Below are 19,094 nucleotides of genomic sequence, written 5' to 3'. Positions count from 1 at the left end.
ACTTTTTATGATAACCTCCGAGGTCCTTTGAAAAATAAAAGCCGAGGCGTTAGCCGAGGCTATATTTCAATTTCGTAAGGAGGTTATTCTTCATTCACGAAAACAAGGACTTTATTTCTATTCTGCTACATGTAGTTGCTATTCCATTTAACACCAAAGTGTAAATTTGTTTTTCTGTGAATAGAGTGCAGACAATTTGAGCTTTCGCTGCATTAAAATTAGCCTTTTATTGTTTGTAGCTTAAAAAGATTAATCTTTTTGAATATACAATAGCAAAATCAGTTTCCTATTTTACCACTTTATTACCAAGATCACGGAGTTTAAATATGGCGGAGGGAGGTTCGGGAAATAGCCCCGCTTGGCCTTACAAACCTACATTCATCAACTTTCTGCAATACATGTATACAGTGTTTAAATTGCAAAAGACGACACATCAATGTGGTTTAAATACGTATTTCATTCTTAAGTCAAATGTACATTTCAACTGCACAGGTTTTATACGTGTTTCTGATCTTTTTTTTTGATGACGTTCGTGATTTATTGGAGAATAATGTCCGCGGCTTTCCTTTGAAGTAGCCAATAATCGTAGTAAAATTTGCCGTAAAGAAAACATTCGAAATTTATATAATATGGTTTATACCTGCTCTTTGCAATGACAAATCAACACTAACCGAGTATTCAGAACTTTTCTTCCATGTGCGTATCTTGTGTTTGTGTACGAGGCTTTGTTTGTATATTTTATGAGGTAGAAACTTTATTTTTTATTCAGTTTCTCATAAAAGAACAATTAAATATTGTGTAAATAACCAGAACCAGTCTGACGGCCCTAAACAAAGATCCCGGCAAGATAGGACAACAAAACAATAATAATGATTTTATAAAAAAGTAAACAATAACAAATAATTTTTAAACATGTGTAGTCTTGAGTTATAAAATAAAATACAAGTTAGCATTACCATGTAGTAACTACAAATGAATTAGTAAAGCCAATAATCAATACACTTAACTAATGCTAGACAAGTTTTAACATGAGAAAGTATCTACATGTATAACATATACTGACTCGGTATCCACAATGAAACTAAAGACTTGAATTACTTGCAGGTATTCAATGAAAATACTACTAAGAGTACCTATGATTCTCAGTGTATAAAAATACTACAAAGGTTTATCACGATTACTAGGTCAGTACTTCAGCAATAATATCAGATCTACAGAGGAGTAAAAAAAGTACATAAAAATAAAACCAGAAGTCTCTGTCGAGACTGAAGCTCTACTGGTTTGTACTTATAGCAAAGGAAGAGAAAAGTACTTAAGCAGTTGCAATTTGAAACTTTACAATAGCAATAAATTGAATAATGATCCTTGATTATAAGTCTCCTGTGTTCTTAAGTCTACTTGCATGCCACATTATATTAAAATCAGACTAAAACTGTATTTGGAGCAGCATTTAGAGTGTATTTAACAGAAATTTCTATTTTTAATAACCACAGCAACACCTTTCATCGAAATCAAAAACCAATATATAGAATTATGTATCTTAGTGTAGTCTACTTGTGTGCCAAATTATATTGAAATCAGACCAAATCTGTAGGAGGAGTAGCATTTTGAAAGAATTTCACAGAAATTTCTATTTTTAGTAACCACGGCAACACCGTTCATTGAAATCAAAAACCGATATACAGAATTATGTATCTTAGTGTGGTCTACTTGTGTGCTAAGTTATATTGTAATCAAACCAAAACTGTAGGAGGAGTAGCATTTTAAAAAATTGTTTACAGACAGACGGACGGACGACGGACGCATTACTATCACATAAGCTCTTCTGGTCTCTGACCAGTAGAGCTAAAAAACCAACACATCAGTAATGTTACAACAATGAAATCGGCTATTTCGACCATACGGGTTCTTTTGAAAAGTCTATCATATTCATAATTAATGTTTTAATATTAGTATTCAAAAGTATCATTCAAATAACATAATGCACTTTGAAAAAGAAAATAACATAAAATTTAAACAAACATACGTAAAAGGAATGTACAGCTTTTTGTAACCAGACAAACTTTAATGAAAATATCACATATTTTACGAGAATATCATGTCAAACTTTCTTTGAAATGAATTTCGATCGGAATCGGTTTGAAAGACGTGCTACAACCTTCTACCTCATTACCCCCTTTCGATTCCTTCAACACAGAATCATTAGTCGGTGATGTTCTTTTGTCATCTATAATCTCGGAATTCGTTACTTCACAGCTTTCTGAGAATTTCACCTGAACCTCCTTCTTCTCTGAATTATCAGAATCGGGACTGTCACTTCTTGTGCGCGCCTTCATATAATGCCCACGGGAGCGGGACCGTCGATGCTGGAACAATGCAGCCTTCGGAGTGTTCGAAAGAATTTCCATGTCTTGTGACGGCTCGCTGAAGCTACTCGACGGCGGGTAACAACTAGATGAAGATTCAGCAGTCAAATACACCGTCTTGTCTACACGTTTTCTGTCGGTTCTCTGGCAGAATTTGGTCGAGGGCCAGTGGAATTGTCCAAAGCCTCCATGAGGCCCTAACACACATAATAGAGACTGGAAGAAAAACACTGCGTAGGCCCAGCTGGTAGAAATAATGATCATCAAAAAGGTGCCAAATTTTTGGTACGCCAAAATGGTCGACGGCATCATAAGTGCCCCCGCTAGGAATGTGGTTGTAGCTGCCATTGTAACGACTCCCCCCAGTTTACTTGTGGTGGATGCTACGCGAAGTTCGCTACTGAGATCAGGCGAGTTTCGAAAAGATACTCCAACGTGTAATGTCAGGTCTATGGAAAGTCCAACTGCTACTGTAATTACAACAGACTCAAGAATGTTCAACTCCCAGCCCAACAACGTCAGGGCCGCAATGGTGACGAACATTACAAAAGCGATGCTTACAATGGAAAAAACAGTAATCAGAACATTTAGAGTTGTCAGAAAAGTGACAAAAGTCACGATGAAGAGAGAGATGCCAAGAGCCACAGGAGTCTCGCTACTAAGACTTTTCTGCAGACTGAAAAAGTCCAGTTCACTTACAAACCAGCCATGTTTGATCTCGGGTGGTGCTGATTTTAATTTCTCTGTGAAGAACTGCTCCACCCTGTTGTAAAAACTGGACATATCACGAAAGGATGTAGTAAAATGAAAGTTGCTGTAGAACTCAATGATCAAGGCACTGAATCTGCCATTGGTAAATCTTGGACCAGGAGTAAAAGAGTTGTAGATTACATTTGGAGAGTTTATCAAGGATGGAATGTACAAGGGAACACACTGCATTATGTCTTGTGACTTTATTATACTTGTGTTGTAATTACAGCAGGGTCTCTGAATATTAAAGTCAGGAGAACATGGCTGCTGCATAAAAAGACTAAAGAATTCGAAGAAACAGTTTGTCTGTTCAAAGCCACCCATATTTCGATAGAAATCTGTTTGACGTAAATCTTGACAAAAATTGAGCATCCATAATTGAGCTTCCTGGGTCGTAGGATCAAAATGCTCATCAAAGATGATGTCTCCTCTGTCAGTGGGGTCAAGGTATGACCCGGTGTCTGTCGCTTTGATCCCCCACACAAACCGCAAAGGAAGCAGCTCTTGCCTTCGTTGTTGTCTTTCGAACCAAAACTGATCATTCAACATGAAGTCATATTTCTCCATTAGATGATCTGAAGAAAATACTTGGAATTTCTCTGAAGTAGGAAGTCTTAGTTTGGGGTAAAAAAATATAACCACTATTCCGAGAATTCCTAACAAGCTAAAAATCACTAACCATATAAATCTAGCGCGAATTACAAGAAATGGAAGCAGTTTTTCAAACACGATCCTGCTGCACTCTGAGAACTTATGATATGCTTGCTGTGGTAGTTTACAAATATAAAAGCACACATTTTTTCTTGAAGATAATTCGGGATTATAAAGTTTTTCACAGTTGCACCATTTTTCATAAATAACAATGGACGCCGGCATCCAAGTAACAACAAGAACAAAGTTACACAAAACAGCAGTTCCTGCGTAGATACTGAAACATTTAATGGAAGAGATGGAGCTGAACGCATTACAATACAGGGCTGCAGCCGTGGTCAGGCTAGTCACAAACATCGATATACTTCCGTTACGTAAAGTGTCCGACACTATTTTTTCTAAGTTACCATTATTACGCACGGACTTGGCTAGACTCCACACCCTGCAATAAATAAAGACGTCATCTGCTCCAATGGCAAGAATTATGATGACAGCAACGAGATTCATGTAAGGGAAAAAACCAATACGAAAGACCAACATGTACAAAATATAGGCCATCTCAAGAGACCAAAACATCATAAAGAATGTCATAATTGTAATGAAAATAGATAAACTATACAACCATATCACTAAAAATATAATAATGCCAGATACTAGCAACCACATACTATCTGTAATCAAATGCTGACTGAATAAAGTATCTTTAATTCCAAAATTAGCACCAAAGACACGGACTTCATTGCCAAAATCTTTTGGCCATGATTCGATGTGTTGAAATAGCTTTACAGAGTCCACTCCACCCACCAGGGGCAAGTACATTACAGCATACGTTAAAAACAGGTTTTGGTTATCTTTGTCTGGATGGATAAAGTTCACGTCTGCTATATGGTGAAGAATATTGTAAACTGCCTGGAATTTTACACACTCCTCGGGAATACCTGAGCAATAAAAGCGGGATCCTTGGTCAGTGTCACAGGAGGGATTCAGAGTCTTATTGTAGTAGTGTCCAGCACAACGTCTCAACAAATCCCCAACTCTTCCCACATCCTGGTCAGTAATGGAAGAACAGTTAGTCTTGCCTGATAACATAGCAACATAGTTACCCAGAGACCAGCTTAGGCAACATTGTTTACTTGTCTTTGTCTGGCAGTTTGATGTGAAAGTGGAATGTGTGCGAATATGGTGGTCTTCTATATGGCACATCTCTTTCAGCTTGGAAGCAGTAAACAAGTTGCTGCCATCAGCACTAGTAAAGACGATCCTTGCAAAGAATGAAAAGTAGCTGGCTGAAAAAAATGAAATAAATGTATTGTATAATTTCATGTAATTGTTTTTTCTTTCTCAAAGAAATGCAAAACTGGTCATTAAGTTGCTTTACCTTCAATATTGCAGAAAAAAGAATCTTTTGGGTGATGTGTACTTCTGTCCACAATATCATGCCTGTCTGGTTGTCCTGCTGGCCTCCTCTCTGATCTCGTGCTTCTCTGTCTGGTCTGGTTGTTTGTGACATATTGTATGGTTTCAGCTTCATTTCTATGGTGACCCCACTTAGGTCCTGGTTTAATTGACATCTTTCCATTTCGATCTTCCACCAGATTGTTATAGGCAACAATTCTATTTGCAATGTAAGTTCCCCTAGGTTCAAATCCCTGGAACAAGAGTAAAGACTATAATGAAAGTTTTTAGGATTTTTTTTTAAATTGACAGTTCTATGCATTGGTCATGTTGAACATACTTACAACAACTACTCCCTCCCTAAACCTGAAATGTTCTCAATCTCTGTCATTAAAACCTGTGATTTGTATGAGCCAGAATTTATACTACATGTACAAGCATAATCACATAATGTTTATGGTTATGTAATTCCAGTGAAGAATTTTTAGTTCACCCAAGCCAAAGGCTCAAGTGTACTTTTCTGATCTAAATTTGTCCATTCGATGTCATATCTATTGCTATTGTGGTTAACTTCTTTTTTTCCTTCGATTTCATCACTTTCCCAAGAGTTACTGGGCCAATTACCAGATTTTTTTAAAGTTTGGCAAGACCACACTTATATAATTCATTTTACAAGCACAAAAAAATGTCCAAGTTTATGAATCATTAGATTTAAAAGGAAAATCTTTTCCATAAGAGCATGCAGGGCAATGTTGATTGTATTTATAGTGAAGCATTTCACTGTTAAAATTCAGTTTCGATCCATATATAGCTCTCCTGGGGGTTAGATTTTGGTTCATAATATGGGGTCAGAGGTGTCAGAAGAGGAAAATTAAAAGAAGATCTGCTGATGAGGAACAGCAGTGATTCAGGTAAGTGTTGAGGCTTATAGGCCTCTTGTTTTCTATCTTTTGCCCATTGTTGGACATCTTCAGAGTCCTCAGTGCTATTGGATTTAGGAATATATACACTTAAAACTGAACTACTAATCCTATTAAAACATTCTATTTAACTGTTTTTCAACTTATGGAACTTACTGCTCTTGGGTCCTGGAAGTTTGGTATCTCCACCACAGTCAAACACAGCACCAGGCAAACAATGGCCAAACAAAGGATGCTCACAATGATTACATAGGGGTAGTGGGCAATCAACCGAGCATATCTGTAATATAATGACAGTTATTAGGATGAGAATGCAATAAACCAAGCATATCCTTGATATCTGTAAATAATTACAATGATTACAAAGGGTCTAGTGTGCATTAACCAGAGCATAGCAGTAATATTACAATTAATTCAACATGAGGCCCATGGGCCACAATGCTCACCTTAAGTTACTTACACCCAGATTTTTCTCCATATATATTCCTTTAAAATAAAGAACACATTCTGTGGATTTATCCTAATCTTAATACATGTACATGTATAGGGGTCATAATGATTTTCAATAAATATGAATCTACACTATATGAGGATTGATATCATGGCATTCGTTAGAAGATTTTTGAAGATTTTATTTTATATATCCTAATATAAAACTTGGATCCTTTAATGTAGCTCCTCACTATTCCTGGGGTCATGATTTGAACAAATTTGAATCTACATTATCTCTATTTCCTGATGAGGTTTCCATAAAATATGACTAATATATGATTCTGCTTTTATTAAAAGACGATTTTAATAGACCTTCTATACATTCTTCTTCATGAAAATTTTTAATCACCAATCGTGACCCCATCCTATCCCTAAGGGTCATAACTGGAATAAACTTGAGTTAACACTACCTAAGGATGCTTCCATAAAAATATGACAAATCTTGACTTTGTTGATCCAGAAGAAGGATTGTAAAGATTGATTTTTTTCAGTTTTCCCATGTAAAAATTTGATAGCTCTTGTTGGACCAATGCTACCTAAGGTACACAGGCACATAACATTTTATCTTTTTTTCATAAAAAAAATTTCCCCCTACTATAATAATAACAGGCACTTGAAGTTTTTAACCTGTCTTTTCAATAATAATAATTTCCCCACACTTTAACGATAATGATATTATATAGTAGGGGAAAATTTTCATTTATGAAAAGAAAGGTTAAAAACGTCAAGTGCCTGTGCTGAGGTGACATGATTTAAACCAGTTTGAATTTATCAGTTTCATCTTTTTCTGGGTAAGTGGATCTTGACAAGACGTTTTATAAACAACCCTACCCAAATTCTACTTTCTCTTCTCATATCCACTCCCCTCTTGTAAGAGGGTGGGGCCTCCATCTGAACAAATTTGAATCCCCTTTACCTAAGAATACTCTGTGCGAAGTTTGGTTGATATTGGCCCTGTTCTGGGAAAGAAACTGTGAAAAGTTTGCCAATGATAAAACAATAGCAAAAGATAAATATTGTTCAAAAATTAATAATTACAATGATTGCAAAGGCATAAGTGTGCAATAACCCAAGCATTTCCACAATATGTTCAAGTAAATATACAGGGGTAGTGTGCAACCAGTAAAGCTCTGTAAAATAATTAAGAAGATTACACAGAGCTAATACACAATCAAAATATTTGTAAAACAAGAGGCCCATGTGCCACACTGCTCACCAGACTCAAATGACCCTGCTGTTTTTCATCAGAAGAATAATTCACTCTAGATTCCTTTATAAAACTTGACCTATTGTGACCCCATCTAAACCCAGGATTCATGATTTGACAAAAAAAATAATCTAAACTACATAAGGATGTTTCAGTATCAGTATGTCTAAACATGCCTTTGATGTTCTTAAAAAGAAGACTTTTAAATATTTAAAAATTCCTTTATCTTATATGTGACAATTGATCATCCACTATGGCTCAACCTTATATCTCGAGTCAAAGGAAATAATTAATGGTGCCTTATGGAAAATCTTGTCACAAGGAATACTGATGTTATATATGAAAGCTCTAGCTCCAACCACTCAAAACTTATGGCCAAGGCTGGCCCTAGCATCAACCATTCAGATGCAATAACCAAGCTTAAAAGTTTTTCAAAGCAGGTCAATCTAAAAGGTTAAGGTTAAAGGGTCAGAATTGTACGGACCAGTTGGACACAAGGGATTGATATATAAAATATGAAAGTCCTAACTCCAACCATTCAAAAATATAATATACAAGTTAAAGGCATTTGCAGACCATGCAGTGACCAAAACAATGCAAAACAGCCTTCATAGTTAAAGATACTCGTACTTTTCTTTAATCCTAAAAGTCTGAGTTTAAAAATTAAGACCATTATCTCTTAACAAATGGACGTCTAGATTATGACTCCAGAGTTAATCCCTTTATTTTCTAAGATAAACAGCAAACAGGAATGAGTCAGATGTTCACATTTAGAACATCCTCTCTGTTTATAGCTCACTTTCTGCTATTTATCCTATTGTTTATATAAATAAATTTGACACCAAACTTTTTCAGTTCAGAAGCTACTAAGAAACTTTAAATAACTCAGATAACAATTTAAGTTTATCTTAATCAAGAGCCCTTCAAAAACATGTAATTCATCTTGTACGGTCACTGTAACCTACTGCAGCTCAGATTAATGGCCCCTCAAAAACCTTATACAACCCGATATATTAATACAACTGGCCACTGAAACCTGAGGTCAATACTGAGCTGTCAGGAGCTGCGATCTAGTGGAGATCAAATGTGGCTGTATCAGGCCAGTGTCCTCCAACTTTACATCACAGCAACTGAGGCTAATAAAACTCCTTTCCTTTTTTTCCAATATCTAAATTCAGCTTGAGTGTTTCTATTCTGGGGAAAAGATGAGGTCATTTTAGTCTGATCTTGTTATAAACACTAGAATGCTGATATCAAATGTGAAAGTATATACTTAGGCACTGAATATGAATAGTCATCAAAATACACATGTATAGTTTTTAATTTTACATGTTTATGGATATTACAAAGCAATTCATATTTATATCATAATAGCAGAAAACTTGCATATAAAATTACTTTCATTAATTCCTTTATTTAATTATTTCTATAATTATGGATATGCCCATACTGATCATAACTTATTGTAATATAAAAGTGAATCATTGGTCAATCTTAAAAAAACAGTAAACAAAATCAATTAAGGACAAGAAACAAGAGGCCCACGGGCCTTATAGGTCACATGAGCATTATGCAACAACTTTCCAGTTACAGTGTATTGAATTTGTTCATGTTTTAAGCCAGATGCTATATGGCATTCACAATTTTGAAAGAGGACCAATCATCATAACAATACACTTAGCAGTTGCTTAGCTTGGTTACTGAATACCCATACGCAGGGTAGGGGAACATAAATGCACTCCAACTAATCAGTAATATTCAGCAATAATCAGTAGTGCCCCTAACACTGTGACATAAACCCCTGACCTTAGGTCCACACATTGCACAAATTTTTAAAAGGCACCCTTAAAATTGCCTATCAAAAAATATATAAATGTTTTATAAATACAAAGGAGCAGATTTCAAACAATTAATTCATTTTCAGTATATAAGTAGGACCCCCCCCCCACCCCACCCCTGACCCTGGGGCCTTGAAATTCACAATTCTGCAAGATTAGGGCCCTTGCTCATCATCACTATACAGGTAGTTCATCTGCTTCATACCCAGAGTCAGAAAAGAAAATTTTCAAAGACTAATGTATTTTCACTATATAATCAATAGAGCCCCACCCTAACAATATGAATAAAATTCATAATTTTTAGAAGAGGCATTCTTGCTCATCATAACATGTACTTAGTGTTTATTTAATTCCTAGTTTTCAACGAATTTAATTTTCACTATTTATAATCAATAGAGCCCCCCCTCCCCCCAACACCAGAATCCTTGACCCTGGGGCCATAAAATTCACAATTTTGGTTGAGGCACTCTTGCTCATCATAACTATGTACTTAGTTAGTTTATTTAATACCTAGGAGCAGAGAAGAAGATTTTCAAAGAATTCATGTATTTTCACTATATAATCAATAGAGCCCCACCCCAACACTAGAACCATTGATCCTGGGGCCATAAAATTCAAATTTTGGTAGAGGCACTTACATAACTATGTAATTATTTAATACCTCCAAATAATTCATGTATTTTCACTATTTCTATTTAACTTTTGGTATTTCATAACTAATTATGGAGCAGAGAAGAAGATATAATGCATTTCCACTATATACTTATTTAGCCCCGCCCTAGCACTAGAACCCCTGACCCCAGGGCCATGAATTTCACAATTTTGGTAGAGGACTCAATGCTGATTACAATCATAAATAGTTTGACTGCTTGATGTCCAGGAGTAAAGAAGAAGATTTTTAAAGATTGCATTAATTTTAGTGGTTTTGGCCCCACCCCTCAGGCCCCGGGGGGGGGCAGGGATCATGAAATTCACAATTTTTGTTCCCCTTCACCCATAGATAAAAATTTGATTGAAATTGGTTCAAAATGAAAATGTTCAAATGTTAACACACGACGCACGACGGACGACGACAGACGAAAACAGATAGCAATAGGTCACCTGAGTTTACTCAGGTGACCTAAAAACATGGACACCTGGAAACACCTTTGATGGATCAGGTACCAAAGACCAGAAAGCATCTTCTGTCAACCTGTCACATCTGTCGTGAGGCAGATGGAGTATTCTATAGCTAAATTCAGTATAAAAGCAATCTCCCTGACAAATAGTATGAAACATCAGACTTAATATATGATCCAACAATAGGCTTTTTTTACAACTTAGGTCATTTTAATGACAGTCACTATAAATCTACAAATAGCTGATGTTTTTCCTATTCAATATTCATTCATAAACTCCAATCTAACACTGACAATCATTTTAACATAATTTTAACATTATCATTATATCTATTTGGATGATATTATATCTTTATCATAGCAATTATTAACTGGTAAACTAAAGTTTACTCTGCTTGGTTTCCTTTTATGAATAAAAAAAAGGAATGAAAAAAGAAAATTCCAGCTTGGTAAAAATTCTCTCTGCTTTTGAACGAAACATTATTTTCTCCTTTACCAAGGGAACTTTTAAAATAAATTTGTTGTTGTTGTTTTTTTTAAATAATCTACCTAACTCAAATGATGACCTCAAAGACTTATATTACTCTTAAAAAGCCATATCTTATTTAAATAATGTAACACAATTCAATTTATTAATTTTGAGTTAAATAAATAAATAATTTAAAAAAAATATGATCAATCATTCAGTACATTAAAGATTTTGTTTTTCTGAATTGCATTCCATTAACTTTTGTGAATAACACAATGTAACGAACTTATAATTTATTCTTAATAAAAAAATTTGACAAGTGCCTGTTTACTGTGTGATGGAGTCCCCTTCTGCTGTCAGTGTAACCACAAGATTACTCATACACCGGCTAGAGAAATAATAAAGTTCACTTCCAAAATAAAAATCTATAGAAATGTCCTACCTTGTCATTCTGAGGTTAAAATCCACAGTAAATTCACAGAGACATGACTTCTACAATAACCCCTTAAGAAAGTCCTCCAACGCTGGCATGAAATTTAAATGTTTCATGACCCCTGGCCTGGACAGGAAACTGCCAGCACTTTATGGTTTACATTTTACATATCCTTCCAAATTTCTAAGTATTTGTCAACACTTACAAGGAAAAAGTTTTCACCTTGGTATGCAATGAAAAAAAGCAGTGTAATGCTAGTACATGTGGATTTCATCAGCCTTTACTATTCATCCCCGCTCTGCAGAAAATCATAAAGTAATCGGAATTAATGGAGGAGAAACCATCAATGAATCTGCCATTGTTAATCACTTTACAGTAAGCAATTCATAACTCATACACAAACACTGGAGAGTATAAAACCACCAATCATAATTGTCAATAGACATCATAAAAACTCAGCACCACATAAAAAAAAAAGATAGAATTGGGAATAAATTCCACAAAGCATAATCACCTACAAACTTCTTCTCTGTCTGTGAGGAATAATCTGATCCCAATTTCCTTGATCCCATGCGGAAGGTGGTCACAGGTAATTGCTGATGCTTATTGCTAATTCTATCTCCCCGGGAATCAGAGGGAAACTGACGTGCTAATTCCCCTAAAGCCAGCAAGCCTTTCCTCATCACAGAGACGTGAGCCCGAGTTAAGACCAGGATTAATCACTCGCTCACTCAGCTGAAAGGTTATTCCTGGTAACCGTTTCATCCAACTCACAAGGTGTACAAAATATATCAAAGGGATTCCTTGCCAACATTTCAACAATAGCAAAGGAGTGTTCTTTTAATAGGATACAAGATACATGGAACATTCCAAAAATATACTGTTTTTCCAATTATATACTTTAAATAATGACTACCAATTTTGTTGTGTTTAGAAAAAAAAGCATACACATACAATCATACACAAAAAGCAAACAAGTTAAAAAACAGCATCAACTACGTTGCATGAAACACAAGCAACAAATTGAACTCTTTCCATACCAAGCAGGGTCAAGTTGACAGTATAGGAGATATAATAATGATCTAGTCATTGTAGTCCCGCTCACACTGACAAGTGACCCCCATTGAGTTGCAATGAAAAAAATTACCCAGGATTCTATTTAGAATCAATTTGTGGCACTAATTGATAATTGTCTCTGGGGAGTCCAGATTATCAACTCTGTCTGCCACAGACTAATAAACCAATTCACCATCACCACATAATGGCCAGGCAATATTTACTGTCCACAGAATAATGGGCTGGCTCAGAATATTGTCCATATATAGAGCAATGGTCACAAACCAATGGTTAGGCTTTATAGCCTATGGAATTCAACAGGTCGGGCTATAAAGCCTACAGATTAATGATTAGGCTAAAGAGTCCAGAGAATTCCATAGACAGGTATTTATAGCCTACATTATACAATGATATTTACTATAAAACACAAAGAATTGAATGGGCAGGCTAAAGTCAGCCCATAGGACTCGATGATCATGCTACATAGCCCACAGAAATCAACGGTTAGGTTACAATCAGTCTCTATTTCCTACAGATTTGAATGTTTCGTTAAAAATGTAATATTAATGTGCTGTATCAAAATTTTCAGCAAAAAAAATCAAATAATGATCATACACTGGAAAATTAGTGATTTTGTACACTGTATATTTGAGTCTAATTTTACACTGTGAAAAATGTCTTTGATTAAGCTTTACCTTTCTTTATGCAGTGACCACTCCAGCAACAAATTTCAATCATAATTTGTTAACTGATGTGTACAAATCACAGTATAATCATTAATTTTAAGATATATTGCCTATGTTATACTTAAAGTATGTTGCTTCAGAGACAACTGAAACCCCAGCACTGGGATGTATTCAACATGTTCCAGTAGAGAGAGTTCCACAATAAAGTTAATTTTACCTCATATTGCTCTGTGTATAGCAGATGTTTGGTAGAAATCTTCAGGTTGCCTGAGGAAATCCTCCACATAACGAACCACTCTTAATCCTCTGAAGAATTCTCTCCAAGCCGTGACATTGAAGATGCACAATTACATGACAAGTTTGTCTATAAAAATAAACTTTAATAATTTAATTACTCAGTTTAACAAACAATAATATCACTCTTGGATAAATGCATGTTCTACATTAAATGTTTTGACATTCTGTCCACGGCAGGCAATTCCAAATTCTTTTTATTAGTACTTTTGTAAATGAAATGTACAGAAACCTACTAAAATTAATAGTACCAAGGCCACACTTCCCACACATCAAAATTATGCATTAAACAACTGACCTAACATTATAAAGAGATACATGTTTATTTACTGAATCTTGACCTTGCATGACCTTTGATATCACATGTTGAGATTTCAGAGAGAGATATCAGATTTATACAGTTTTAATGTCAATCTGTGTGGAGCTTATCTGATGCGTTAAATCGGAATGAAAGCTATATTTACCTGAGGTGGCTGGTGGGCACAGGAAGTGAATCATCATTTCTCCATCAGAGCTATGTAGTTATAATTGATCGTCACCTTGTACAGACTGACCTGTCAGACTGGAGCGCAACATCAACAGACGCCTGCAACAGAAATCATACCACTGATAGATAAATAAATATACTCCAATGACAACATATCACTGATAGCCAAATGTATATATACTCCAATGACAACTGCAGCAGAAATCATATCACGTACTGATACTCTGATAGTCAAATGAATATACTAAAATGACAAAAAATATCACTGATAGATAAATGAAAACTCCAATGACAAAAACAATAATCACAAGATAAGCTTATTATAGATTGCATCTTTCAGTTGATCATCCATTTTATTATATAAACTTGATTTACATGATTGGCCACATGAGAATTATCACAAAAAAGTTGACAAAAATAATAATAATCTTTGTGCAAAATTCCCCCTAATGATCCGCAGGTCCTGCATGATTATCAAGTGTAATAAAATGACTTCTATACAGTTAAAACAGATCACTCATCCGCTATTATTTTCAGAGGAATTACAAGACAAGAAAATCTTCACATCATTCATCACTATACATAAAGTCTTAACCCCCCCCCCCCAAAAAAAAAATAAACTCATATACTGAACAATCACTGTCATTTACTGCATGTCAAAAACATAACCACTGTCATTAGTATAAAGCCAGAATCTGTAGCTATAATTATAGCTGGAGAAAACTGCCCACACTTCAGCTATGATGAGAGCCTTTTGGCAGATTCCTGTCAAAAGTGATTACTAATCAGGATTATCTGCCTTAAAATGATGGGTAATCAGGGTTTAATAGTGATAAGCACTTCCATCCCATCACCCCTAGCTTCACAAGAGGAAGTTTTCAGTAGGATCCAATGGCCTGAAAAGAGGAACATTGTTTTTCCATAGTCTATCTCTGTGATTCCGAAAAAGAGGCACACTGCTTTCTCTTAGCCTATATCTGACAATTCTTAGAAAGGATATCCTCTTTTAATTGCTTAAAATATCAATCAACAACTATTCCTCAAATTTCTCACTCATAAATGTTTCTCAGTGGTTCATTTGTATATTTTTCTTAGTCCATATAAGCCTAGGCCTGGCATCATAAATACACTGTAGTGCTTTCCAAGGTCCTGAAAGGTAGTCTTTGATGTTGACAGTCTAAACATGGCAAAATTATGGTGTCCACTTAAAGTTGCATGCTCTTAAAGCAAGAATTTCCTTATAAATATGGCCATAAATCAGTGTATATACTTATGCACACCTTAACCTCTACAAATAAGTGTAAAACAGTACTTGATTGCTGTGATTGTTCTACTGAATTGATTGGTTATTCCCTATGGGTTTCCGTCGGGTATGTGTAGGTGTGTGGAGGCGTAAAATCTGCAACATGATGCAAAATACTGGTCTCCGCAATTTGTACGACTAATTTACGGCAAACCAAGCCCATGTACTCAAGACACGATCATCATAACTTCTAACAAAGACACAGACTTAAAGGTCTGACATACCACTCCATTCCATTTTATAAGACCATTAATGATAAAAACAAAGTCAAGTCAGCTTGGTCTCCTCACTCTTTCTGTCACTGGCTGTTCATTTAAAAGCCAACGTCTTACTTCTAGAGATCCATCAAAACCATAAAAACCAAGCTGAAGACAATATTGGCATTGTTTACCACTTTATGTCTCCCTCTTGGCTTTGTGTCTCAATTTTTCACACAATTAGCTCACAAAAAACAGGTGAACGCAGATTTTTTATTGAATTATCTAAGAATATTTTATGGTGTGATAGTTGTCTACTGTCTTAAATGAACTTTACAATCTCGAACCTTCTTCTAAAATATATATATAAGAGCTATATACCATGGTATTTTTAGTCCTTCCAAGTATTAATGTGTAAAACTCTGCATTGGGAAAACAATTGTTACATTATCATAAAGACATGTTCCTGAAGAGTGCAAGCTTGCTCCAATACAGCATGAATTATTCTTTTGATAACCAATAGGACTGAAAATAGTATCCCATAAACTCTATCATAATTGAATCATTTTCTTTATCCTTGAATGTCTTTATAAGATGACACTAAGTCATCCATCCTCTTATTCAACCCAGAAGCATATTTAGAAAAATGTCAAAATACAGTCAAACTTTGTTATCTCAAACTTCATAGACTTGCAGAGATATCCATGGATTCCAGATATAGAGGGTAAAGTACTTAAAGAATAAGTGGTTGGGACATCTATTGATCTAAGCAAATGCCTGAGAAATCTTGCCAGATTTAGAGCTTTCTTGACTTCCTCACAAAAGAGGAGAACTGCAATACTAGATATTCCAAATATCCATGATATTCAAGATATCAGTATTTGAAAGACCGAAGTTCATGCATCTGTATAAAGGTTAAAACATTTCTCTTCCATTTATCAAAATTTAATCTCGACAACTTTTTATATTAAAATTGCTTTTATATCCTCTACTTCTATTACATGTAGAAAAATATCATTAAACAGTTTTTTCATCTATTTACTTTTGACTCAAACTTAGTACAAATTATATAAATTCACAGCAAACATTGAAAAGGAATATTTTAAACATGCTATAAAATGTAGATCTCTTTTCATGGTTATCACTCAAGGTTTTCAGTATCAATATACTGTAAACCAACTTTTATTTGCGTGCAAGAAATTTCCATGATTTTGCGAGAGCCTGGTCATCACGAATATTTCTAGCCGTGAACCGGTCCTTAAGGTCGTTGTGTCAACTCAACTCTTGAGAATTACCCAGCTGAGAATTAATCGTCACGAACTGGTTTACCCTCGGTAAATCGCATAATAAAGTCATCATGAAAACAAAGTTAGTTTACAGTATTCTGTGCACAGTGAGCCAGAATATCTGTATTGCTCTAAACCTCTATTGTACACCTTCCATAAATAACTAACCTTAATTACCAGAAACAGGGTATCAGAGAAAAAAGTTAATTACAGTGAAAACTGTCTGATCCAACACATCATAATGTGAATTCCGCTCTGGCATTTGACTATTTCCCATGTTTCTCCACACTGTTTAATCCAACATCCTGTCTATTCCAACACAGTGCATGTCAGATTAGATAGGTTTCACTGTATTAAATAGCTTGAAAGAATTCTATACAACTTAGTGAAAAATGTAAATTGTCTCAAAGACATGTTTAAATGACAAAAATAAAAAAAAACAGGAATTGGTTCTAGTGCACAACATTTTCAAACAAAAAATTCCAAATTCTAAATTTCAACTGTCAGAATCCTTTTTGGTTTTATGGTACATAAAATTAATTTATCATGCATATTTTGCTTTAGATATGGAACTTAAAACTATGCACTTTTAACTAAAAATAATAAGGTAAAAATACTCAAATTGATTACCTCTCTCAACCTATTATTTAAACCTACTAGACACGAACTGGCCACTTAAGATGCATTTAATTCCTAAATACCTGCCAGTATCAGAAAAAAAGTATCAAGGATTCAGCATGGGATAATTGACAATGGATTTTATAAAGTATGAAAATAATGAAATGTATCCTGGCTGTATAAAACTGACAAAGAATAGGACTTAAAACTGGATGATCTGGAACGTTCTGCACAAGCATGGACAGATGGATTCTCTCCGCTTAGCCTTTACCATATTAGACATCCAGAAACTCTGAATATAATTCATAAATGCAGCTAAATGATTAACATTTATTCACTTTTTTCTATTAATCTATTTAGAAAAAAAAATAACTTTGCACAAATGCATTTATTAAGTGAATATTTAATCAAGCTAGCTGTCAAAAAAGACACATCTTTTATAAGAGAAGTCATTTTCTGAGAGCCAATTGTTTCTGTGTTGTTTTATGGGGGCTCTTAATCATTAACCCCACACATATAGTGAAGGTAGTTACATATTATAGATCACCTGTTAAGGTTTGATTATCTTGCTCATAAAATTTCACCTTGCACAGGTGCAAAATGCATGTGTTGACTATAGACAGGTATAATTAAATCAGAACTACTATAAAAGAGTGCCATAAAAATGACGATGATGATCAATTAATGTTACCTGTTTAATGAATAAAGGTTTATAGCTGGCAGTCCAGAGAAAAAAATTATATTCACAAAGAAATTCCCACAATCAGAGAGAAATTCAGCCACAAACAACTGTAAATTTAATGATGAAAAAAAGGCTGTTATAACATTTAAACATTCCCTTATACTGACATGAATGCGTGGGCGTAGGAAATCAATAGGCAGACTCTAGTTAAATGAGTTGTTTTATAACCACTTGGTAAACCTTAGCTATCTTGTCAAGGCTACTTAAATTTCACACTTTTTCACAGCAAGACCATTGGCCGCAGGCTAAGAAAGCTTTAATCTGATCCAGCATTAACCTTTAGGGGAAAGACACTCTTGAAGAGTAACTAGTTCACTGTAGGGTATGCCTATTCATGTGTGCAATAAACAGTGTGACACATGATCTACAAATCTGTTGTTTCATCTGATGAACCACTTGGCTTAAATAAAGTTTATAACTGAAACTAATAACAGTAGTGACAATTACCCTGCACATGAGGTATCATTACAAAAATAAACATCCCCGGTGGGGGGGGGGGGCAAGTTTGGTAAACATACAATTTCATCAACTTAGGAATACAAATGTATTATTTAATCAAGTTAATACATTAATTATCTCAATCAAATTATAAGTATCCTACGGTAAATGGTATCCTTAATGCAAGGTTGGTCACTTTAAGATTATATGGAGCCAAATCTTTTTTTACTCTAGCTGCATTCAAAAATGTGGAAAACTTGCAGCATCCAAACTCTGGCAACATGCAACCCAAAGGGCAACACTGGGCAAGCAAGGACTTGAGTGACTAATAGGACAAGACCTATCAGA

At 34.9% G+C, this 19,094-nt stretch overlaps 1 protein-coding gene across 3 annotated transcripts; it reads right to left on the bottom strand.

Annotated features, from left to right (window-relative positions):
• Positions 1-423: 423 nt before the first annotated feature.
• On the bottom strand, positions 424-18,414 carry LOC134243027 (protein dispatched homolog 1-like). 3 transcript variants are annotated; one of them, XM_062725240.1, is made up of 6 exons: positions 18,258-18,414; positions 14,140-14,261; positions 13,599-13,745; positions 6,239-6,362; positions 5,146-5,416; positions 1,471-5,053 (listed from the first exon to the last, which is right to left on the bottom strand). In XM_062725240.1, exons 3-6 carry the CDS (start codon positions 13,601-13,603, stop codon positions 2,097-2,099), a joined length of 3,357 nt encoding a protein of 1,118 aa, XP_062581224.1. In that variant the 5' UTR covers positions 13,604-13,745; positions 14,140-14,261; positions 18,258-18,414; the 3' UTR covers positions 1,471-2,096. The 3 variants fall into 3 exon arrangements, 2 of the variants coding, with proteins under 2 accessions (XP_062581223.1, XP_062581224.1); XR_009986961.1 differs by lacking the exons at positions 13,599-13,745; positions 14,140-14,261; positions 18,258-18,414 and adding exons at positions 424-1,254; positions 11,649-12,010 and having other exon boundaries at positions 1,855-5,053; XM_062725239.1 differs by lacking the exons at positions 13,599-13,745; positions 14,140-14,261; positions 18,258-18,414 and adding an exon at positions 11,649-12,010 and having other exon boundaries at positions 1,470-5,053.
• Positions 18,415-19,094: the final 680 nt, after the last annotated feature.

The sequence above is a fragment of the Saccostrea cucullata genome, unplaced genomic scaffold (assembly GCF_032062105.1).
Source record: "Saccostrea cucullata isolate Sc308-1 unplaced genomic scaffold, CSIRO_AGI_Scuc_v1 ctg501, whole genome shotgun sequence".
NCBI lineage: Eukaryota > Metazoa > Mollusca > Bivalvia > Ostreida > Ostreidae > Saccostrea > Saccostrea cuccullata.
Note: the sequence above shows the minus strand (reverse complement) of the source record. Positions and strands in the feature narration are given on the sequence as shown.

Bases quoted from the DNA above. Each gene is read 5' to 3' on its own strand.
- LOC134243027 (XM_062725239.1), bottom strand. The intron at 5,417-6,238 runs GTAAGTTCCATA...CTCTTGTTCCAG, and splicing joins ACTTCCAGGACCCAAGAGCA to GGATTTGAACCTAGGGGAAC. The intron at 5,054-5,145 runs GTAAAGCAACTT...CATTTTTTTCAG, and splicing joins TTTTTTCTGCAATATTGAAG to CCAGCTACTTTTCATTCTTT.